At 42.2% G+C, this 24,176-nt stretch overlaps 1 protein-coding gene across 1 annotated transcript in view; it reads left to right on the top strand.

Moving 5' to 3' along the window:
- Window positions 1-23,659, top strand: part of LOC111871979 — an 84,143-nt gene extending 60,484 nt beyond the window's left edge. The window contains exons 7-15 of the mRNA XM_033754468.1: window positions 685-897; window positions 4,839-5,021; window positions 7,188-7,385; window positions 7,548-7,684; window positions 9,164-9,319; window positions 10,194-10,374; window positions 11,382-11,666; window positions 12,515-21,024; window positions 21,076-23,659. Of these exons, the coding sequence (XP_033610359.1) occupies window positions 685-897; window positions 4,839-5,021; window positions 7,188-7,385; window positions 7,548-7,684; window positions 9,164-9,319; window positions 10,194-10,374; window positions 11,382-11,666; window positions 12,515-21,024; window positions 21,076-23,631 (12,419 nt within the window). The 3' untranslated portion in view covers window positions 23,632-23,659. The remainder of the gene's footprint in view (window positions 1-684; window positions 898-4,838; window positions 5,022-7,187; window positions 7,386-7,547; window positions 7,685-9,163; window positions 9,320-10,193; window positions 10,375-11,381; window positions 11,667-12,514; window positions 21,025-21,075) is intronic.
- The last annotated feature ends 517 nt before the right edge of the window (window positions 23,660-24,176 follow it).

Raw genomic sequence — 24,176 nt, forward strand, 5'->3', positions numbered from 1 at the left:
ATAGTTGTTTTCATTTCATGGAAGCAGTAACAACGCAAAGTTTTATATCTGTTATTTAACTTTATGTTCCTTTATTGCATATTGTTGATAGAGGTAATTAATCGGAATAACGAATAATGGAATAACGCATAGGACCGAGTTCGAAAGTCTATGGCTCAGTATTAATTTCAACGTCATGTTAGTACTAAAACATAAGCTAGTCTTACGTCTGGCTTGGATTGAGGGTGTGTAATAGTTTGAACATTGTCCTATAGACGGCTCTGGGTTTGACGCCTCAACAGTAGGAGATATTCTTACTCTGCACAGACACGGGATATATCTTCATCTTATTGCACATCCACATTCATCACCGACAAAATAATTAACAAATGTGATGAATTCTTATTCAGAATTTATGAGCAGAGAATCAGTAAAAATGATTCATCGTCAGGTTTTATTGTAACCAAAGTTTGTAAGAGAAATATATTTTTATATCTTGTGTTGTGAATCTGGGTACAATTCACCATAACTTACTGTTGTGCAGAACTTGGCATCAAGTTGGTGTTTGCATCCCGTCCCAGAACATTCGACATGTAATTTTAAATACGAAAACAAAATTCCCTGCACCTCGTGGCTGTAGAAGTGCTCTTAAAGAAAGTTAGCCTTTGTCTGATCTGGACAACGTTTTGATTTCTCAACCTGCAGTGGCTGTACCGCCCTGGCCGCAGAGCATAACGTGGTACAACAAAGAAGGGCGTGTGGACGAAAGTGAGAAGTACCACATCATGGCGGACGGACTGGGCGGTTACATGATACAGATCGACCACGCGGAGGAGGCGGATGAGGGCGAATGGAAATGCGTCGCTACGAGCAGCGAGGGTGCCAAGGGAATCTCCACTTGCCACGTCTCCATGACGTGTAAGTGACGTCATTGTACAAATTCTGAACTGTAGATTTTAGTACTTGCAGCTACATCGCGATTCTAACAGTTGACTATTCTAGAAGTTTTCTAAATCTTTATGCAGAGAAGCGTAAAATCTCCATGCCTGGAAATTTATATAATAACACTGCGATACAGGAAATCACGAAGAAGCACGCATGCTGTGCGCGGGATTTGAAACCGCAACCATACCTTTTGATCAAGCAGTTTCCTCTTATTGTAGACCATTCGGTTACTGGAATCAGCAACTTTTATTATTATGTAACCTACTGCTTGAAGTGCAGTTTTATGGCATGTTTTATACTGATGGCTCTTGTTTACTTATACAGACTTAGTTTTCAGTACTTAACTACGAATGCAAACAGTACATCAGTAGATATTTACCTGTACTTACAGTAGTAAGTTACTTTGTCGTCAAAGTCAGCTGTCGCATATGCGTGATGTGTTAGCCAAGTGGCTAGCTTAATAATTTATTAACTACATAAGTAACTAATTAAATAACAAACTTCAAACCAACTAAGTAAAATTATGAAATGTCTGTTGATACACTCAATTAAGGATCTGACTTCTAGGAATGTAACTAACACCGGTAGTAAGCGAAAATTTCTTACAAAATTCAAGTTAAGACATACTGTTGGATTCTCAGTGAGTTTTGGTTATTTCTGACAAAAGTTTGTTTTTAAAATTATTACTAGTCTCTGTTATCTAGTGGTCAGAGTTCCTGGCTACAGATCCAGAGGTCCCGAGTTCGATTCCCGGCGCTACCAGATTTTCTGAGAAGTAGCTAGTGTGGAACGGAGTCCACTCAGCCTCGTGAGGATAACTGAGAAGCTACTTGAATGGAAAAGTAGCAGCCCCGCTGTAGAAAACCGAGATTAACGGCCGTGGGGATCCGTTGCGCCGACCACGCGACACCTCAATCCGTTAAAGTTGGCACTAACTTCGCTGAGAAGCGGCAATCGCTCGGTCGGTATAATTCGCTTGCGAACTCAGACCACGGAGTTTGTTTGGCAGCAATACTAATCGTCGTAGGCATAGTGTTATTAGCAAACTTCTCGTTGAATTGAGCGAAACCCAGTGTCTCGGAAAGTACGAGCAGGTCTACTTCTACTGCTACGGCAGAAAGTCTATGTCAAGAAAATTTATTTTCACGACAGCATTAAGTCGAATATAGTTGTTTCGTGTTAAAATAATTGCTGCTAGGAATTTTCAATCAACTTTTTGCCTATATTGTAGAACTATATGATCGACCTAATCGGCCAGAAACCTTGGAAGTGGAACCGGAAGAAGAAGTAGATACAGACGAGAAAGGACCATATATTTTACAAAGTGAGGTGGAAAAAGCTATCAAGGACATGAGGAATGGAAAGGCTACAGGAGATGATGTACTTGGAGATGTGCTTAAGTTACTGGGAGAAGGTGGTTTGAAAACACTGACAAAACTAATAAACACCATATATGAAATTTGGGAGTGGCCCAAGGACTTTAAAGAAGTGACAATGATCGCCTTAAAGAAAAAGACAAAAGCCACAAAATGCAGCGACCATCGCACAATAAGCCTTATTGCACACATAACAAAGTTAATAGCAAAGATACTTAAAAGAAGAATTGAAAGGAAAATAGAGGATGTACTTGGAGAAGATCAGTTTGGATTTAGAAGAGGAAAAGGAACCAGGGATGCAATTGGGATGATGAGAATTATAGCGGAACGAACTTTGGAGATAGATGAAGAACTGTGTGTTTGCTTCATAGACTGGCAGAAGGCATTTGACCGGGTAAACTGGACCAAATTAATGCAGATCCTGAAAGAAACAGGTATCGATTGGCATGAAAGAAGATTGATTAGCAAATTGTACATGGATCAGAAAGTTAGAGTACGACTGGACAGGGGGGAGACAGGAAGTGTGCAGATTGGAAGAGGAGTTCGACAAGGATGCTGTTTATCACCAATTCTGTTCAACTTGTACAGCGAATGCCTTACCAAGGAAGCTCTGGATGGGCTCGGTGACTTCAAAGTAGGAGGGCAAATTATTCAAACTGTGAAATATGCAGATGACCTTGTGTTAATGGCTAAGGAAGAAACTGTGCTACAGGGCATGATTGATAGACTAATTGAAATTGGAAGGTGCTATGGCATGGAAATGAATGTGGAGAAAACAAAAGTAATGAAAATTTCGAGACAACCAACCCCAGTCACAATAAAGATAGACCAAAAACAACTGGAGAATGTGAAATGTTTTAAATATTTGGGTAGCTTGTTAACAGATGATGGAAGGTGTACTAGTGAAATTAAATCCAGGATTGCCATGGCAAAAGCTGCATTTAGCAAGAAGAAGAATCTTTTTACCAGCAAATTGGACTTAAATTTGAGAAAGAAACTAGTGAAATGCTATGTTTGGAGCATCGCTTTGTATGGGGCTGAAACTTGGACACTTAGGGCAGTAGATCAGGAACACCTGGAAAGCTTCGAAATGTGGTGTTGGAGAAGGATGGAGAAGATCAGTTGGACCGATTATGTGAGAAATGAAGAAGTGTTATTTAGAGTCAGTGAGCAGAGGAATATCCTACACGAAATAAGAAAACGGAAGGCTAATTGGATGGGTCATATCTTAGGCAGTAACTGCCTTCTAAAAGAAGTTATTGAAGGAAAGATAGAGGGGCGGATAGAAGTGACCAGAAGACGAGGAAGAAGACGTAAGAAGATGCTGGATGACCTTGGAGACAGAAGAGGATATTTTCATTTGAAGGAGAAAGCTCTAGATCGCATTAAGCGGAGGAATTGTTTTGGAAGAGACTGTGGACCTGTCGTCTGACAGATTACAGATGAATGAATGAATGAAGAACTCCTCCAGTATACTTCTGTCCACGGATGTTTAGTCCACATTTAACGTCCACTACAAAATAATTACTTTAATCTACCCCCTGTTAATTATGTTGATAAAACTCTTTGTCATTTCCTGAATTTGAGACTATTAATCTACCTTATATGATGTGAAATTTCCAGACTGATTATGTAATAAATTTGATGATTCTAAGAAAAACACTTTTCCTTGTGCAGTGTTGTTTTGATTACTTTATTTTGCAGTAGAGAGTATCAGTGTAAATTATTAGCCTCCTTCAATACAGAAAGAAGGAAATACAAAGTTGTAGAACTTGTAGAGCTTTTTCAGTACTTTTTTAAACCGGCAAATGAGGATCCACTCTGCACCCGTTACGCTCACTTTGTATCTCTAAAATAAAATAAAATAAAACACAACAAAATAAAATAAAATAAATAAGGCAAGACACGCCATCACAGGATAGGACAGGACAGGACGAGACGGTGTAACAAAATGTGTCATACCTTTTTATGTGCTCGAACATCAGGTTTAAATTAGTTACTATAGGATTCTGACGATGGTGTATAACACACTGATATGTTGGGTTTTTGGACTTTATTTTGGACTTGGTCCAGTGATTGAGGCTAGCTCTTTCTAACGGACCCAACTGAATAGGTGTTTTCCTTCACCTGAGGACGGAAACAGATCCAGTTTCCGAAACGTCGTGTTTTTATTTGTTATCTTAAAAACCAGGACGATGGATAAAGTCCAAAAACCCAACATATCAATCAGGTTTAAAACTTAGGCTTCAGACGTTGAAGGCATAAAGTAATAATCATTTGAGATTAGTTTCTGTATAATAGTTACTGGACATTTTAGGTAGGAATGAAAATTTGACTTCATCAATTTGTGCACTGGTATCTTCTGTTACTAGATCCAAAGAACTATCGGAAGCCAGGTTTAAAACTTAGGCTTCAGACGTTGAAGGCATAAAGTAATAATCATTTGAGATTAGTTTCTGTATAATAGTTACTGGACATTTTAGGTAGGAATGAAAATTTGACTTCATCAATTTCTGCACTGGTATCTTCTGTTACTAGATCCAAAGAACTATCGGAAGCCTCGCTTCTTGGAGAGCCTAAAGGCAGTCCTGACCGATGAAGGTTTGGTGTCCTTCGAGTGCAAAGTCGTGGGATTTCCTACACCACAACTTCGATGGTTCAAGGATGGACAGGAACTGAAGCCAGGAGACGTGTACCAGCTGACAGGCACCAACTCACTTGGTAAGCAGACAGCCATTTTGGTAAATAAACACCACTATAATGGTGCTATAAAGTACCACATTGACTTCTGACTGAGGGGTGGGAGAACGGACCTAGCAGAGATGAAGTTAACAGAGGTTTTCTGAAGTGAGCTTCACACTATGTACTCACCACAGAGTATGATTGAATGGTTAAATAAAAGCAGATGCGTTTTGTGGTATACGGTACTAGTGGGTAAAAAGTATAAAGTTTTAGCTTTAAAATCTTAAAGAAGATTATTTGGAAGGTCTAGACATAGGTAGGAGGATGATATTAAAATGAATTTAGGATAAATAGGTTTTAGTAGTGTGAACTAGATTCAAGTGGCCTAAGATTTAATGGCGGAATTTTGTGAATATGGTGGGTAACGTCTCTTTACAGACTGTGTAACTATCAGTGTTTCAAGAATCACCCTCAACCGTCAAGTTATTTCTAATTTCTGACACACGAGGTTCTGTTGTCTTTAATTTATCTGTATGAATGGAATCGTACGGTGAAAACACTTCACAGGTATAGGTTCGAAACATGAGCAAGGTATTCATTCTCCTTTGCTATTCCGGACTGTTGTCTTTGCTAATATAACCATTATAACTTATTATGCGTTCAATAGATTTGCGATTCTCAAAGCGGTGACAATGGGCAATGTTGTCTTCTGAGTTGTGGCCGTGTAGAAGTTCAGCGGACGTTTCGGAGGAACGTGCTGCCTCCATATCAAAGGTCAATGAGTAAGCCAAGCAAGAAACAAGCAGCAAGAAGGGTAATTATACGTTTCTCCTAAACGTCCGTAAGAGTCCACGAAACTGCAATGTGCCACATCCGATATAATAGGTCTTTTCGTATTATGTATTCCATTACAGGAAGTAACTATGTTAGGCTAACCTGGACCATAGTAAGATGTTATATAATGAATGGTTAAAATAAATTGAAACTAAGTTTAAAATGTACTCTTTTAAAAAAAAATCGCATAGTGGATAGCGGAGTCCAACTGGGTCCACTCGGCACTGCGGCCACTGATTGGCCTATTGTAGCCTGCTCCGGGTGATTATGATGATGGAGAATTTGGTGGAATGAAGATTGGCAGGGGAAACCGATGTACTCGGGGATAACCCGCCCCAGCGCCAGTTTGTCCACCACAAATCCCACTTGACCAGAACCGGGCCGCCGCGGTGGGAAGCCAGCGACTAACCGCTTGAGTTATGGCGCGGCCAAAATGTACTTTGTTCAATAGTAGAGTGAATTTACCGACTACACAACACATTTTTTATTATCACTGCATGTTTCGACCTTAAGAGGTCATCCTCAGGTGTACGAACACGGCTGTATAATTACACGCGGTCACATTCACTTTTCACTCATTCGACCTTGTATCTTATCCAGACTTACGCTCACTAATATATCGAGTTCTTTTATAAACCACAGGTTAAAATTGTTATTATTCTAATTTAATTGTTAAAAGTTAAAAGTTCGTGAATCGAAGTTCAATTCATGTCACTGGTACCGCTTTCCAGTCAGTCCATTGGACCGTTGGCCGCCGCCTAGCAACAGCTGTTGTCTCATTGTTTGTTTCGCGNCATGAATTGAACTTCGATTCACAAACTTTTAACTTTTAACAATTAAATTAGAATAATAACAATTTTAACCTGTGGTTTATAAAAGAACTCGATATATTAGTGAGCGTAAGTCTGGATAAGATACAGGGTCGAATGAGTGAAAAGTGAATGTGACCGCGTGTAATTATACAGCCGTGGTCATACACCTGAAGATGACCTCTTGAGGTCGAAACATGCAGTGATAATAAAAAATGTGTTGTGTAGTCGGTAAATTCACTCTACTATTGATTAAACACAACAGGATGCAGGAAACGATTAAAATGTACTTTGTTGTTTCTATGTAAAAGGAAAACTAGGACGAAAGACGAAATCCAAACAAATTGCCTTGAACGGTGATTTTATGTTGATGTAGATATTTGTATAGATTTGAATTTATTCAGTTTTATTTAAAGTTAAAGAAAGAAGAGAACCACAAGCTGCTTGGTTCTTAAGGTTTCTTGAATTAACAATTTCATTTGTATGTTCCAGTCTGAAGATCTGAATAGTACCTGTATATGTCTGCTGGCTCGTGTTGTAAGCAGAGAACATCTCATTTCAGGTTCGTACTCTTGCATCGCGAAGAACTGCATGGGAGAAGCAACCAGCTCCGCGGAGCTCACAGTGGAGGACATCCAGAACCAACTCAATGAGGAAGAAAGACTGCAACTGTTCTCAACAAACCAACCACCGAAATTCATTGTGGGACTCAAGAGCTGTGAAGCAAAAATCACAGAAGACTTCAGGTTTACTGTCCAAGGTGGGTTTATGTTAACCAATATGAGACGTGAAAGACTTAATTTTCTCCTATACATCGTTGCAAATTTTTTTTTACTGTAGCATGGAAATGAATCGTGACATGTAGGAATATTAAGAATCTTGTACCTGGATGCGCTAAGGACAGAGAAACCCCGTGTTTCAGTGAGCGTCTCACCGGAACCTTCCATTCTGTGGTATCGAGATGACGAGCAGCTCGAAGGCGCTGACAGATATACTGTGTCCCGTGAGGCGTTGGGAGTCTGCAATTTCGATATCCGCTGCCTCGAAATTATCGATCAGGTAACTGCAGATTTGAAACTTTGTGTTCTTTCAAACTGTGCCTTCCTCGCTGCTTTTATCCAGATTTCAGTGATGAACGTCCACAGCGGTACGATATCTAGAAAAAATATTTACCGAACAGTAGCCTGGTTTTCCTTTGGCGCTACAGCCCCAATTTCGGTCGTGACCTACCTCCATGAAACTCTTCCTTTCATTTCGGGTTACTAGATCTTAGACATTCGATAGGACTCCTTGGGCGGGTGATCAGCTCGTCGCAAGGCCTCTACCTGTACATAAACATAAGGAATCGCTTGCAACCCCCCCCCCCCACACACACACACACAAACAAACACTGAACATCCATGCCCTAAGTGGGATTCGAACCCACGATCCCGGCTTCCGACCGAAGACAGTGCATGCCTTAGACTGCTCGGCTACCGTGACCGGGCCAAACAGTAGTTACAAAGCAAGCATTTTATAGTTAAAGAAAGAAAATTTGTGGAAGCACTATATTTCGTTTGGAACTCTTATGTATGTAACGTATAAGATGTAATTACTGTTAACACATGTGAATGAAATCGTATGCTGCTCCTACCTGACGGAAAGCTGTATTATTCTTTAATAACTGGGACTGCAAGCACATTACTATCCTTAAAAATGAGCGCAGTCTGTAACCCAACTGCGTGTTTTGACAGTTTAACAGACTTCACAAAATTAACATCATCATGAAAATGAAAGGCAAGGTAGCAAGCCATGGAGGCCCATGAGGTTTTGAGATGTTGAGGGTCCCACATTGTCTAGACAACTGGCCCACAGATGACGGTGAGTTTGTCAGCCTTACGCCCTGGCCGCCCTTTACCCCCCAGGAAGATTCCTAGTACTCCTGTTAGAGGCTGATTCGACCCCAGGACCACAGCGCGGCTGGAAAGATTAGGGCAATTGAAAAAATCCACCTCATCGGGACTCGAATCCGCGACCTTCCGGCTTGTAGCACAGTGCCTCAACCAACTACGCTCCCGTGTGCTCCTCATTATGAGATTAGATTCTTGTTTCGGTAATATTTGAAACGAGTGAGTGCTTGCAACGGTACTTTGCAGCTGACAGACTGCGAGTACTCGTATACAGTCACTTCCACGAAACCAAAGTACTTCTTGAGAAGCTAATAGGCGAATTCATCGTCTTTTGTGGAACCCATGGGTTCACAAGAACCCTCAATTCCCAGGTTCTTTTTGGCATTCTGTAACGTATTTCATTTTAATATGAGGGACTGTTGGGCCCTCGGTCCTAATCAGCTAGAATTAATTTTAATTCTTGATGTTATATATAGGAGTATATTGATATTACTTGTTAGATTTAAAAGTGATGTCACTGTAGGGTGCAGTACCTTCTAATGGACCTCAGTAAGAATTCCTTCTATAGCTTGATTTTAAGTAGACTTTTGGAGTGGTTTATATGTCGAAAATGACTTGAGAGTTTTAAGAATTCGTGTTTATTTTTCAGGCTGAATGGAAATGCGTGGCGACAAATGATTTTGGGCACAGCGTCACGTCATGTTTCCTTAAACTTATTATACCAAGACACTTCAAAAAGCCCAGGTTTCTGGAGTGTCTGCGAGCCATATTGTCGGAGGAAGGGGCTGTCAATTTAGAGTGTAAGGTCAGTGCAATGGAAGCTGCCAGAACATTTACAAAACAGGTTTATTCTAGATACAGGCCCTGATTTTGTGAATGCTACTGTATTACTTCGTAATTATGAACGTGAAGATTTCTATTCTAAGCATTAACTTGAGGATGGAAGCGACCGGTTCCTACGGAACAAAATGACACCATTTCGTAGCCCAGAAGGTCACATCTGAATAATGTGTATTTGTTTGTATTTTCTGTTACCATTAATGGCGAAATTTACAGTAAGAATGTTAAGATGTCTGCCTGAATATTATGATAAGTAGAACGTAAGTTGCAAGTAGCGGTCTTGATATTCCTCTTTGAACTCTGAGAGAACATTCCGAAACGCAGCGGAATAGTAGAATGAAAGGTTCGATGCGAAGTTTCTTAGAATGTAGTAATTCAGCTGTTGCAACGTTTGCAGATTTTTCTTCTGCCAGAACAGCATCCCTGTCACGTAATTTATCGGTTGTGTGGGTTCCATTCCTGTTTTGTATTTGGGAGATCTTTTAGTTTCAAGTGGAGACACTGAGATCAGCTCTTCTGACTGATATATTCCCAATTTGCCTAACCTCCTGTAACTCAATTATATGTTTTCTGAGCTACAGGAACAGTTAATTTAGTATTTTTCTTTAAACCACAAATATGATTATATAAATACAGCAACTAAATAATGTTCCTTGTCAGGGTTTAAATAAACAAAACTGTGGAATGTGGGATTTTAATTTTGTTTTTAAACACATTCAGTGCATATTTACAGCACTCTTTATATATAAATTTATTAGGCTTTTAGCAAGGCAGAAGTAGGCAGAGAGTGTGTGTTAGCAATGATGGCGCCCAGAGGCAGGTGTATGTCTGTTCTGCAGGTTATTGGAGTGCCTCAGCCAGAGCTGAAGTGGTACAAAGATGGAGAGGAGCTGAAGCCTGGAGACATACATCGAATCATTTCTGGACAAGACGGCACGTGTTGCCTGGGCACGTACACCTGCGAAGCCCGAAACTGCATGGGCACTGTGGCCAGCTCCGCTTCCCTCCTCGGCTTCGAAGGTACGCATACACGTCTAAACACCAAACAAGACAAACTCCGTAGCCTGTAGTGCGCCGAGCGACCGCCGCTTGTCGACGAAGTTAGTGCCAACTTTTGCGGATAGAGGGTGTCGCGTGGTCAGCGCAACGGATTCCCACGGCCGTTAATCTCGGTTTTCTAGACCAGAATACACGTCTAAACACCATGGATACAGAATCTGGTAGTCGGCCAGACATGTATTACATGGAACTTGAGAGTTATAATCATATTCACAATTTTCAGACACTGAACCTTACCCCGAGTCAGTTGGATCAGGATCGAACCCTCTCATTATAGTTCTTTAAGATGTATTTTATTTTTCAGAGGAGGACACTTGAACCTTAAATACAGGAAGTAACCAGAGGTTATATAAAATTGCATAATGAAGGGAGTCATGTTTATTCTTCACGCAATGTAATAAAACGTGTATAAAGAACGATGAATGGTTGTAGCATGCAGAATATATAGGAGAGGTGCTAAATGGTTACAGAATTGTTTTAAAACGTGAATGAAAGAGACAGGTTGGGATACCAGATGTAAATGATATATTGTTATTAAGGAAGTAGAGTGGAAAAATATGGGCAGGATTCAGCTGGCTCAAGAATGGGGAGCAGTGGTGGGCTTGTATGGAAATAGTAAAAACCTACGGATTTCATAAAATGCGGGAATTTCTTGGCTGGATGAACGACTGCTAGCTTCTCCAATATAACTGTGCTCCTTGTAATTAGTTTTGCAGCTGAAGTCAGCCTTTGAAGTCCTCATATCCCTTATTATCAGTTAAAAGAAAATATCTCCATTGGTTGAGGAACCGTGCCCTGTGCGCGTTGCCGATATCTGCCATCTTCCATATTACTAAGCCATAATGTTATACTGTTTGAGAACGGATCATACAACTGAAATACAACCTTTAATATTTAGGGGGTTGTTAGACGAAGTTAAGCTTAGGCCTGCCTAGTAACAAGACTGTTTTTATGCATGTTCTTTTCAGAACGACTGATGAAGGGTTCTGTGCAGCAACAAATAGAACACGGCGCAGGACACGTGCTTGCGAGGAACCCATCTTTGTCGACCATTCACGAGGAGAGGACTTCCCAGATGTACGACACGCCTGCCACCGAACGCTCCGCCACCGTGGACGAACGAGCCGAAGTCTCTTTCTCATTCGACGGAAAGGAGGTGTCAGTTTCGCTGTATGAGACCCCAGACCTCACTGAAGAAGAGGCGCTGCAGGTTGTTGAAATGTATGCCGATCAGCTATCAGAGCACGTGTCAGGTGAGATTTCTTCACGAGTAAGACGAGTAGAGTTATAAAACAAGAACTTCTAGGAAGAACTAACCCACTACTTTCCTTTAATACGACACGAACCGCATAGAAAACGACACCTCCAAAAGAGTTGGTATCTATCAACGATAGGGGGACACACAGACACACAGACTCTCATTTGATAACACAGAGACCGCACAGAAAAGACGCGTCCAACAGTTCTTCTATTATTGCGTGGGTCGTTGCCAGGGGAGCGTGTTTTCCGAGCCATTGCCTCGCACCTTAAGATGCATACACCTAACCGAGCCGTTGCCTTGCAACGACATGAGCGATACACGTACAGACACACAGACTGATGGGAGGACTTATAATATACACCGTTGAGATGGGCTCAGTTGCCATGATACGCATATCAGTTATTGTAAAGATTAGTTCGGGAATTCAAAAGTTATAATGGGAAGGTGATACATAGCCACACAGACAGAAAAGAAATCGCATAGGCCTATGTTAGGAAAGTAAACTAAAAATCATTCCAGGGTCGCTCCGATGATCTAATGGTTTGCTTGCAGACCTTGTGTCCAAAAGGTCTCGCGTTCGGTCCTAACTGTTACCATTAATCCTAGACCTAATAAAGGAAATACTGGCATTATCATCGCCTGAAGACTGTGTAAATCCAACTCTCGAAACGTCGCGCATATATGTCAGATACAGGTGAAACAATAAACAGTGCTCCATCAATTACTGGTATAATAAACAAGTTCACATCACAAAACTTTAGAGAATATTGCCTTCATGAAATTTTACCTTCAACAACAATTGCACTCTTTTAATAACCACAACAATTCTGATTCCCACAGAACACAATGTGGTGGAACTACCGCCCCTAAGATTTGTCAAGGAGAGTTCCAACACTGGAAACCTTCTTATGGAAGCCATCGTCATTGACGTCACTCATGACGCCTTCTCTTCTGCTGAAGACGATCTTCGCACGGACGCCGATTTAGAGGAGTTTTCCATCACCGATGATAATGGACAGCAGGCCCCTCCGTTGCCTCAGGATGTTGAGCAAGATGACGCTGCTATATTCGAAAAACTCAACACTGAATTCTTAGAACGCGCTCTGGCACCTACCGTTCCCTATGATGGCGCTGAAGAACAAGTTCCACCCAAACGACCTCCCAGAAAGAAAACCGAAGCGTGCAATGGTGCGAAGCCTGAGAGTGACACTTTTCACAGCCTGTCGCCAGTTAAAGAGCAGCCAAAGGACAGTGATACATTTCACAGCATATCCCCAACAAAGGGAGGCCCCGCACCAAAGGAAGATGAAGATCGAAGTGAGCATTTCACTGATGCAGTGGCGTACATATCTGAGCAGGATTCTTATGCTAGTGCCCGGGGAAGTTCAGGAGAAGCCAGAGCCTTTCAAATTGTAGCTATTGAACAGCAGATGACATACGAACCCCAGTCAACGAAGAGCAGCCCGGCTGAACTAGTGAGGAATACAGAAATGTACACAAAGAAGAAGGATATGGAGTCGCAGGTGGTTGAAGTAGGGCAGGAATTGTCGCCTAAACAAGTCGAAACCAAGGAAATAAGCTCGCAGCCAGAATCAATGAAGAAAAAAATCCGTTCTGTAGAGAGCGGACTGGGAAGGTCATTCGAGGAGAGTACAGATGAACGAATTGCAGGGGAACCGCCAGGCCCTAAACCTGAACGTCCTGCCAGGAAAGGGTCCAAGAGCAGAAATGAGAGATCGATAGAAAGTGGACAAGGAGGATCTTTCGAGGAGAGTGGGGACGATAGAACTAGCAGCGAGACATCGATTTCTGCTCCGAAGTTAGAACAAAAACAGTCGCAAAAGAAAATGTCTTCTTCAGAGATTGGTTCGATTGAATCTCACATGAAGAAAATACAAGAACAACAAAAGTTATCGAGACGAGACTCTCTTCCTGAAGAAGGTGACGTTTTAAGGACGGCCAAACTCGAAGAAATTAAGAGATCTAACGGCAAAGAAGGACGCGTATCCACCGAGGTGCAGACAGAAGGAAGCGTAATGAGGAAACTCCATGAAATCCATCGGCCTACTTCCGTGGAGGCCAGAAATGTACGAGACAGTGAAAAGGCAGTTGAGAGGACGAGCAAGGAACTTATTCCCTCCTCCACTAATGTCGATCTCCCGATACTGCATTCCACAACAGAAATGAAAACGACGAAAGAAAGGGAGCAAAGTTCGCTGATTGAGTCTCTCACTCATTCTTTGCAAGATATACAGAAAGGACTTGCTTCAGTCGAAGAACAAGTAAAGCTGCAATCTGGATTTGAACCTGGATCCGCAAAGTCAAGTCTGTCGGTTTTGGAGGCTCTGACTCAACCAATTGAAGACAGCTTAGCTTTAGTAGAGGAGCAGACAGCTTTAAATATTTCGTGCGAAGATAATACACCAGATAAAATACTGCAAACAATTTCCCAACCAATACAAGAATTCCATAAAGGTCTAGCTTTAGTAGAACAGCAAGTAGAGCTGGAAATGGGAGAACCTTTTCTAGAGAGAACGAGTTTCTCTATACTAGAAAATGTGGCTCAGCCTGTGCAGGAACTGCAAAGGGACATCGCTCTCATTCAACAGTTCGCTCAATGCAGACATACAGATATATCTGAAGCCGTTGTGAAGGAACTGCCAGAACGGTCCATCCAGCCTGCCCTGCAAATGATAACTCAGTCCCTTCATGAACTGCAGAGGGGAATTGCTGTACTCCGGCAGCACATTGTGTACGAAGACTTTGGAAAAACCTCGTCTCACATAGGTAGCGCTTCCATATTGGAAACCTTGAGTCATCCTCTGCACAAACTCAGACAAGGCTTAGCAGAGGTAGAACAGGAAGCTGCATTAGAAGCTGTATGTCACTCCATAATGGAGAGTATTTCGCACCCTCTCCAGGAACTGCAGAGAGGTTTAGAAATGACGGAACATCAAGCAGCAGTGGAAACAGAGACTATGTTCGTAACAGGACTACACAGCCAAACGGTGCTTGAGACTCTCGCAGAGCCAGTTGACGAAATGCAAAGACGACTAGCACAAATAGGACAAGAATTTCTAATCGAAATTGAACCAGAGAAATCACTTTCGGAAAATATTTCGGTATTAAAGGCGCTTCAGACATCACTTCAAAATTTACAGCATGTCATTGAATCTATATCCAGGCTTAACACTCTGGAAGTAACATCAGTTAAAACGGTTCATGACAAAGTCAGACTAAGCATTGTGACATTGGCTCAGCCATTATCGGAATTGCAACTGTGTCTAACTGACATTGAGATACAAGAATTTAAATCAAAGGGAGAGGATGTGTTAATTACTCAAGATACAACACAATCTCTAGATAAGCTGATGTTACCCCTGTCTGAATTCAAGAATCAGTTAATGCAAATAGAGGAAATGCTATTTTCTGGAACAACAGACAAGTTAACATCACAGAACGTGAGTGTTGGAACACATCAGTTACTAGGTCGGACTATAAGGCGTCTGAAAGAAACCACTGACGTCTTGCTAGAAAAATCTAATTCAGAAACCAGCGTTGGTAACTTTACTGTCATGGAATGCTTGGTGGAACCACTGCAGGACTTTGCTGAGGCACTGGTTAAAATAGAGCAGTTTGCAGTTCTGGGGGCAGCACTAAAACCAAGAATGGACAAGAAAAGTCTCTCGACTGCGAAACATCTAGTGTATTCCATTCAAACTATACAGGAAACAATTGTAAAAATACACAGAGAGAATACGCTGCAAGTCCAGATACAGCCAGGGGTAAAGGCAATATCAAAGCTGGCAGAATTGGCAGTACCTCTTTTCCAGGTTAAGCAGGTATTGCTGGAGGCAGTGCAGAATATCTTTGTAGAAGAAAGTGAAACATTTGTATCTGAACGTGCTACAATCACAGCTGTGAAGGAGGTTGTAGAAGCACTGGATATACTGAAGAGTGAAGTATCTAAAACTAAAGACTTTCTTATTCTTGCAGTGAAGAAATCCGACCCAGAAATCATAGAACCAGTGGAAACCTTACTGAACTCTATCCAAGATTTAGAAAAATGCATTATTGCAGTTCAAGAGCAAGCGACAGAAGCAGTAGCTAGCTGTCCTAGTCTCGCAGTATTTGAATCATTACTTCAGCCTCTCCAGTGCTTACAAATGGCTATTGCAGCCGTGGCACCTAAGGAGTCGAGCCTACTGATTCTAGAGAGAATTTCAGAATCTGTTGAGGAACTGCAGCTTGGTGTTGCCGCGATAGAGAATCAAGTATTTCTGGATACTAAGCAAGATCCTGCAAAAGTTAGTGTTACGAAGCTGGGAGAACTCGCAGAGCCACTCAAGGAACTACAAAGGGAACTGAATCTTGTGGAACAAAAGATCCAATTTGAACAAGAAGAAGAACTGACGTTAGAAGTATCCAGTTTGACTGCACTCAGCACTCTGACACAGCCACTACAAGAATTACAGAGAGGGCTGATACTAATACAAAACCTCGCGGTAGAACAGGACCTGAAGCCCATGGCAGAGAAGGCTGCAGAAGTGTTAGTGGAACCTATTATGGACCTTCAGAGGGGTATCAGTGTAGTACAACAGGAAGCTATCTTTCAGGCTGATGCTGTTGAACGTAATGGGCTTACAATATTGGAAACTTTAGCTCAGCCCCTGCAGGAACTGCAACGAGGACTGACTGTAGTCGAAGAGCAGAACGTTATGACTCTGGAAGAAGCTCCTATATTCGAGAAGGCTGCAAGCCTGGCAGCGCTGGAAAAAGTAACCCAGTCTGTACAAGAACTACACCATAGGATATCCACGATTGAGCATAGCTTTGCTGTAGCTACAACAGAGGTAACGCTTACTGAGCTCGCTGGTGTGTCAGCTTTCCGAGAAATAGCGAAGCCATTACTGAAATTTCATAAGGGATTAATCGAGGTCGAAGATCAAATTTTTGAGCCCAGAGACAAACCAATGCCAGACAGAGCGGGCATACTCATTTTAGAGGCTATTGCTGAACCACTTCAAGAACTGATTAGAGGTCTGGCTCAAGTGGAACAAAGACTAGTTTTGGAAACGGGCTCGGAAATTGCCTCAGAGAAGCTTGGTGCTTCCACTCTTGAGAAGTTAGCTTACCCATTAAAAACACTACAGGAACGCATTGCACTAATGCAGTGTCATATTGTTCAAGAAGCTGAGACACCGACAGTATTTCTAACATTGGCCCAATCATTGCAAGATTTACAGAAAGGCTTATCAGTTATTCAGAAACACATAGTAATGGAGCCATCAATGGAGCCTATAGCCGAGAAGTCGGATTTTCATCTTCTTCTTCAGGCCGTTGCACATTCAATTCAAGAAATTCATAGAAACATAGCCCTTGTAGAGGAACAGGCAGTTTTAGAAGATGTAGAGGTACCACATTCCGACAAAAACGCTATATCCATTTTGGAGACTATAGCACAACCACTGAAGGAACTTCAGAAGAACCTTGCAAGTGTACAACACGCAGTATTGCTAGAGAACGTGGCAGAAAGAGAGACCGTTGTTCCAGTGCTAACGTCATTAGCCAGTCCCGTTCTGGAATTACAGAGAGGGCTCACACGGATAGAAGAGAATGCCTTGTTAGAACCTGGTGGAGAACCCACAAGGGCTGTATCAATGCTACACGCTCTAGTACAACCGATGCTCGAAATTCATAAAGGTTTAACTGAAATACAAGAGCAGGTTCTACTGGAACCACGAGAGATACAAATGTCCGACAGGTCAGATATAAGTGTATTAAACAATCTTGTCGAACCGATTCACCAATTACAGGAGACCCTCTCTGTTATAGAGCACCAAGCCTCTCTTGAACCACGTGAAGAACCTCTTTCGAAAAGACTGGGTGTGTCTGTGCTTGGAGCAATATTGGAACCTTTGGAACAACTCCACACGAATTTGGGTCTGGTTGAACAACAGATGGCCCTCGAAGCGGGCGAGAGAAACACGTCTGAAGACACTGGATTATCCGTGACGGAAACCTTGGTGTATTCTATACAAGATCTTGAGAGAAGCTTAAGCCTTATCAATTACAAGGCTGCTATAGAAGCCAAAGGGATCGAAATATCTGACGATAACTTTGTCTCCATGCTTGAAACACTGTCGCGGTCGTTGCAAGAGTTACAACGAGGACTGGCCCTGATAGAAGAGCAAATAGAGATGGAAGCCAGGGAAGAGCGTTTGCCTGAAAAGACAGAAATTTCAGTTCTTAAAGCTCTTACACAGCCCATCGAAGAAATTCAGAAGAGCATTGCAGTGATACAACAACAGACAGTGTATGAACCAATTGAGGAGCCCTTATCGGAAGATATAAGTAAGTCGGTTTTGAAGGCACTTGCTCATCCGTTATGTGAGCTGGAGCAAAATTTGGTTCAGATCGAACAACAAGTAGCACTTGAAGCAAAAGGTCAGCTAGTGTCAGAAATAAGCTTGTCATTACTAAATACTTTGGCCCATCCTGTTCATGAACTTCAGAGGGGTATTGCTTTGGTTCAGCAGCAAGCTGTGTTAGAGTCCGGAGTACAAGAAATGTCAGATCAAACAAGGATATCTGTGTTACAGACTTTAGCGCAACCTTTGGAGGAACTGGAGAAGGGAATAGCTGAAATACAGCAGCAAATTGCGCTTGAAGCAACGGAAGAAGCAATATCGGAGAAAACTAATGTCTCCATTTTGAAAGTTCTAGCTAAACCTATTCAAGAACTCCACAGAGGTATTGCTCTGGTACAAGAGTGTGCAGTTTACGAAGGAGGAGTAGAATCGTTTTCTGACAAGACTAGTGCATCAGTGTTGCAAACATTGGCGCACCCGGTACAAGAATTGCTTAAAGGTATAGCTGTGATCCAGCAGCAAGCGCTTGTGGAGCATGATGAGGTAATATCAGAAAAGGAAGATGTGGAAGTTTTAAAGACACTTGCTGAGCCAGTCGAAGAATTGCACAGAGCCTTGTTACAAGTGGAGCAACAAGTTACACTTGAAACTGAGGTAGCAAAGGTTCCTATGGAAAGCTTTTCAGTCCTGAAGACGTTAGCAAAGCCTATCTTGGAACTACAAAGAAGCATTGCTTTGATAGAGAAGCAGACAGTGCTTGAATGTGATGAAGGTGTGGTGTCAGAAAAAGGAAATATGTCTTTAATAATGAAGCTAGCTGAGCCTCTCCAGGAATTACAGAGGGGCATTGTACTGATAGAACAGCAGGAATTGCTTGAAGGGCCTTTGTCTGATGATGCTACACATATTTCTGGTTTGCCCACATTTGTGAGCTCAACTGAAGCTTCGCCGGTTCTTGGAGCAATTCGTGTTGAAGAACAGCGAGCACTAGAAGGCGATGTTGAGACTCTCTCTGACAGGACGGACCTAAGAGAGCTGGAGTCCGCTGCGTTTTCGCGATATGAACTTAGGTGCGACGTGGCTGTTGTACAGCAACAGACACCTCTTGAAGGCAGAATGTCCGAGCTGGAAACTGAAACAACTGATTTGCAAGTAGCGCTGGTCTCTCATGAAGAAGACAGAGGATCAGCAATGATGAGAGAACAGGAAGTGTTACAGGGAAAAGACGAAAGAAAACAAAGAGAAGAAGCAGCAGGAACTGGGTTGATGGAAGAAGATAGACGAGGCCGCATAGCGGAAGATGATGAAGTTGAAATGAAGAAGAAAGAAAAAATAGATTCTAAACATGAGAAGGAGAAACAAGAAGAAACAGAACGCGGGAAGAAAGAAAACGAAGAAACTGAAAGTAAGAAAAAAGAAGATGCAATGAGAAAAGGAGAAGAAGAATATGAGCTAGAAAGGCAAGCAAAAGAGATTGAATTTCCTAAACAGGAAAAAGAGGAAAGTGAGCAGAGAAAGAAACAGAAATCAGAATTTGAGTGGGAGGAGAAACAAAAAGACAAAGAACTTGAGAATATAGAAGAAAAAGCACCATGTAAAAACAGAGACCAAAGAGAATCTGATCGTATGATAAAGGAAGAAGTTGAAAAAAAGAAATCATGGGACGAAGAAGATGTACGTATGGAAAAAGAGAAAATTGAAGAGACAGAGGCTGAAAGTACCAAACACGAAATAGATAAATGTGAAGAGATTAAAGGTGAAAAATCAGCTGAAAGCAACATGGAACAAGATAAATACGAACGCGAGAAGAAGCAAAAGGAAAGCAAAGGCAGAGAGGAAGAAGAAACTAAACCTAAAACGAAAGAACAAAAGGACGAGGAGGACAAGGCTGAAATTGGTCTAAGGGACGAGAAAATGCCAGAAGAAACTGAGCAGAAGAAGACAGAGCGAATGCAATATGAACTGGAGAAGAAAGAGCACAAAGAGCCTGAGGGTCAGAAGGGAGAACCAAAAGATGTTACTTGTATAAACGAAACTGAAGAAACTGCTCAGAAGAAGGACTTGATTGATGATGAACCACAGAAGAAGGAACAGAAAGAAAATGAAGTTATCAATAAGGATATGGAGGAAGCAGAACATAACAAGAAAGAAGTGGTAGAATATGAAAGTAAGAAATATGGACACAAGGAATCCGAGTGCAAGACGAAAGAACAGGAACAAGCTGAGAGCTGGAAAAAGGAACAAGTAGAAGCTGAACGTAAGAAGGAGTATGAAGGTGCCGAACGCAAGAGAAAAGAACAGGAGGAAGAAGAACGTAAGAAGAAGGAAGAAGCTGACAATAAGAAGAAGGAGCAGGAAGAAGCTGAACGTAAGAAGAAGGAACAGGAAGACGCTGAACGTAAGAAGAAGGAACAGGAAGAAGCTGAGCGTAAGAAAAAAGAACAGGAAGAAGCTGAGCGTGAGAAGAAGGAACTGGAAGAAGCTGAGCGTAAGAAGAAAGAACAGGAAGAAGCTGAACGTAAAAATAAAGAACAGGAAGAAGCTGAGCGCAAGAAAAGAGAACAGGTAGAAGCTGAGCGCAAGCAAAGAGAACAGGAAGAAGCTGAACGTAAGAAGAAGGAACAGGAAGAAGCTGAGCGTAAGAAGAAAGAACAGGAAGAAGCTGAGCGTAAGAAGAAGGAACAGGAAGAAGCTGAGCGTAAGAAGAAAGAACAGGAAGAAGCTGAGCGTAAGAAGAAGGAACAGGAAGAAGCTGAGCGTAAGAAGAAGGAACAGGAAGAAGCTGAGCGTAAGAAGAAGGAACAGGAAGAAGCTGAGCGTAAGAAGAAGGAACAGGAAGAAGCTGAGCGTAAGAAGAAGGAACAGGAAGAAGCTGAGTGTAAAAAGAAGGAACAGGAAGAAGCTGAGCGTAAGAAGAAAGAACAGGAAGAAGCTGAGCGTAAGAAGAAAGAACAGGAAGAAGCTGAGCGTAAGAAGAAAGAACAGGAAGAAGCTGAGCGTAAGAAGAAAGAACAGGAAGAAGCTGAGCGTAAGAAGAAAGAACAGGAAGAAGCTGAGCGTAAGAAGAAAGAACAGGAAGAAGCTGAGCGTAAGAAGAAAGAACAGGAAGAAGCTGAGCGTAAGAAGAAAGAACAGGAAGAAGCTGAGCGTAAGAAGAAAGAACAGGAAGAAGCTGAGCGTAAGAAGAAAGAACAGGAAGAAGCTGAGCGTAAGAAGAAAGAACAGGAAGAAGCTGAGCGTAAGAAGAAAGAACAGGAAGAAGCTGAGCGTAAGAAGAAAGAACAGGAAGAAGCTGAGCGTAAGAAGAAAGAACAGGAAGAAGCTGAGCGTAAGAAGAAAGAACAGGAAGAAGCTGAGCGTAAGAAGAAAGAACAGGAAGAAGCTGAGCGTAAGAAGAAAGAACAGGAAGAAGCTGAGCGTAAGAAGAAAGAACAGGAAGAAGCTGAGCGTAAGAAGAAAGAACAGGAAGAAGCTGAGCGTAAGAAGAAAGAACAGGAAGAAGCTGAGCGTAAGAAGAAAGAACAGGAAGAAGCTGAGCGTAAGAAGAAAGAACAGGAAGAAGCTGAGCGTAAGAAGAAAGAACAGGAAGAAGCTGAGCGTAAGAAGAAAGAACAGGAAGAAGCTGAGCGTAAGAAGAAAGAACAGGAAGAAGCTGAGCGTAAGAAGAAAGAACAGGAAGAAGCTGAGCGTAAGAAGAAAGAACAGGAAGAAGCTGAGCGTAAGAAGAAAGAACAGGAAGAAGCTGAGCGTAAGAAGAAAGAACAGGAAGAAGCTGAGCGTAAGAAGAAAGAACAGGAAGAAGCTGAGCGTAAGAAGAAAGAACAGGAAGAAGCTGAGCGTAAGAAGAAAGAACAGGAAGAAGCTGAGCGTAAGAAGAAAGAACAGGAAGAAGCTGAGCGTAAGAAGAAAGAACAGGAAGAAGCTGAGCGTAAGAAGAAAGAACAGGAAGAAGCTGAGCGTAAGAAGAAAGAACAGGAAGAAGCTGAGCGTAAGAAGAAAGAACAGGAAGAAGCTGAGCGTAAGAAGAAAGAACAGGAAGAAGCTGAGCGTAAGAAGAAAGAACAGGAAGAAGCTGAGCGTAAGAAGAAAGAACAGGAAGAAGCTGAGCGTAAGAAGAAAGAACAGGAAGAAGCTGAGCGTAAGAAGAAAGAACAGGAAGAAGCTGAGCGTAAGAAGAAAGAACAGGAAGAAGCTGAGCGTAAGAAGAAAGAACAGGAAGAAGCTGAGCGTAAGAAGAAAGAACAGGAAGAAGCTGAGCGTAAGAAGAAAGAACAGGAAGAAGCTGAGCGTAAGAAGAAAGAACAGGAAGAAGCTGAGCGTAAGAAGAAAGAACAGGAAGAAGCTGAGCGTAAGAAGAAAGAACAGGAAGAAGCTGAGCGTAAGAAGAAGGAACAAGAAGAAGCCGAGCGTAAGAGGAAAGAAGAGGAAGAAGCTGAGCGTAAGGAGAAAGAACAAGAAGAATCTGATCGTAAGAAGAAGGAAGAGGAAGAAGCTAAGCGTAAGAAGAAGGAACAGGAAGAAGCTGAGCGTAAGAAAAGAGAACAGGAAGAAGCTGAACGTAAGAAGGAGGAACATGAAGAAGCTGAGCGTAAGAAGAAAGAACAAGAAGAAACTGAGCGTAAGAAGAAGGAAGAGGAAGAAGCTGAGCGTAAGAAGAAGGAACAGGAAGAAGCTGAGCATAAGAAGAAGGAACAGGAAGAAGCTGAAAGTAAGAAGAAGGAACAGGAAGAAGCTGATCGTAAGAAGAAAGAACGGGAAGAAGCTGAACGTAAGAAGAAGGAACATGAAGAAGCTGAGCGTGAGAAGACAGAACAGGAAGAAGCTGAGCGTAAGAAAAAAGAACAGGAAGAAGCTGAGCGTAAGAAGAAGGAACAGGAAGAAGCTGAGCATAAGAAGAAGGAACAGGAAGAAGCAGAACGTAAGAAGAAGGAACAGGAAGAAGCTGAGCATAAGAAGAGGGAACAGGACGAAGCTGAACGTAAGATGAAGGAACAGGAAGAAGCTGATCGCAAGAAGAAGGAAGAGGAAGAAGCTGAGCGTAAGATGAAAGAACAAGAAGAAGCTGGGCGAAAGAAGAAGGAAGAGGAAGAAACGGAACTTAAGAAGAATGTACAAGAAGAAAGTGAGCGTAAGAAGAAAAAACGTGAAGGAGGTGAACGTAAGAAGAAAGAGCAGGAAGAAGATGACGCCGATAGCTCAACGAAAGTGGAGAATTTGTCCCGCCGCAAGAGAAGCCGAACCCGTGCTGTCGATACCAGTAAGATCACTGATAGATCAGTACAGGATTCTGTACTTAACAAGAAGGAAGAAGTAAAAGTTGAGGGAAGAGACCCGGAAGTACATTGGTTTGCTGAGGGAACAGCACAAAGAAGGAGAAGTTTCGATGAGAGACCTGGGATTGAGGAGGATCTGGCGGGCCGTCAGCTATTATACGATGATTCATTGGAGAGTAGCGAGACTATGACGTACAGCTCCTCGTCTAGCACTCTGACTCCAACTTCGCAACAGCACTCCCGAGCGAAGGCAGAAGAAACCCGACGAATCATCGCCAAGGAGAAAGTCGAGGTGAGTCCAGCTTCGTGCTGAATGTTCTATCTTCTCTAACAGTCCGACTATTTGTTGGAACAGTTTCAAATGAAACATTTTATAGATCTAGATGTAATGAGAAGATTGCGTATCATTGCTGTTGCGTGGTAATGTTGTGCTTATGGCCGTGTAATATTTTAGAATCTCTCTGGAGAGATTTGTTGTAACCACAAGAACTTCAGTTAGAACACCGATTGATTGAATGAGATTCGCTGTAAATATGCTTGAATATAAATGTTAAACGTTATCGCTGTGCCCCCGTCCTGCTTGGTGCCATGAGCTCCATTAAGTAATTAAGCTCATCTTCTTGCGCCCTCCGCAGTGTAATTGTCAGTGGTAAGGTAAAGTTGTCCCTGTGCTTAACAAATTAAGCACTACGCAACGAAGGCGTATGGTTATGTGGCTGTTTAGATCCACATTCTCTTGACCTCGGCACTAGCTTAAGTTGAATGGTCAAATTCACGCCCCGGCTGCTTTACCCCCGGGGAAGGTGCCCCCGCTACCCATTGGTTAGGAGGTTGGGTGGAACCCAGTGCCGGTCTGGA

The sequence above is a fragment of the Cryptotermes secundus genome, unplaced genomic scaffold (genome assembly GCF_002891405.2).
Source record: "Cryptotermes secundus unplaced genomic scaffold, Csec_1.0 scaffold2529, whole genome shotgun sequence".
Lineage (NCBI taxonomy): Eukaryota > Metazoa > Arthropoda > Insecta > Blattodea > Kalotermitidae > Cryptotermes > Cryptotermes secundus.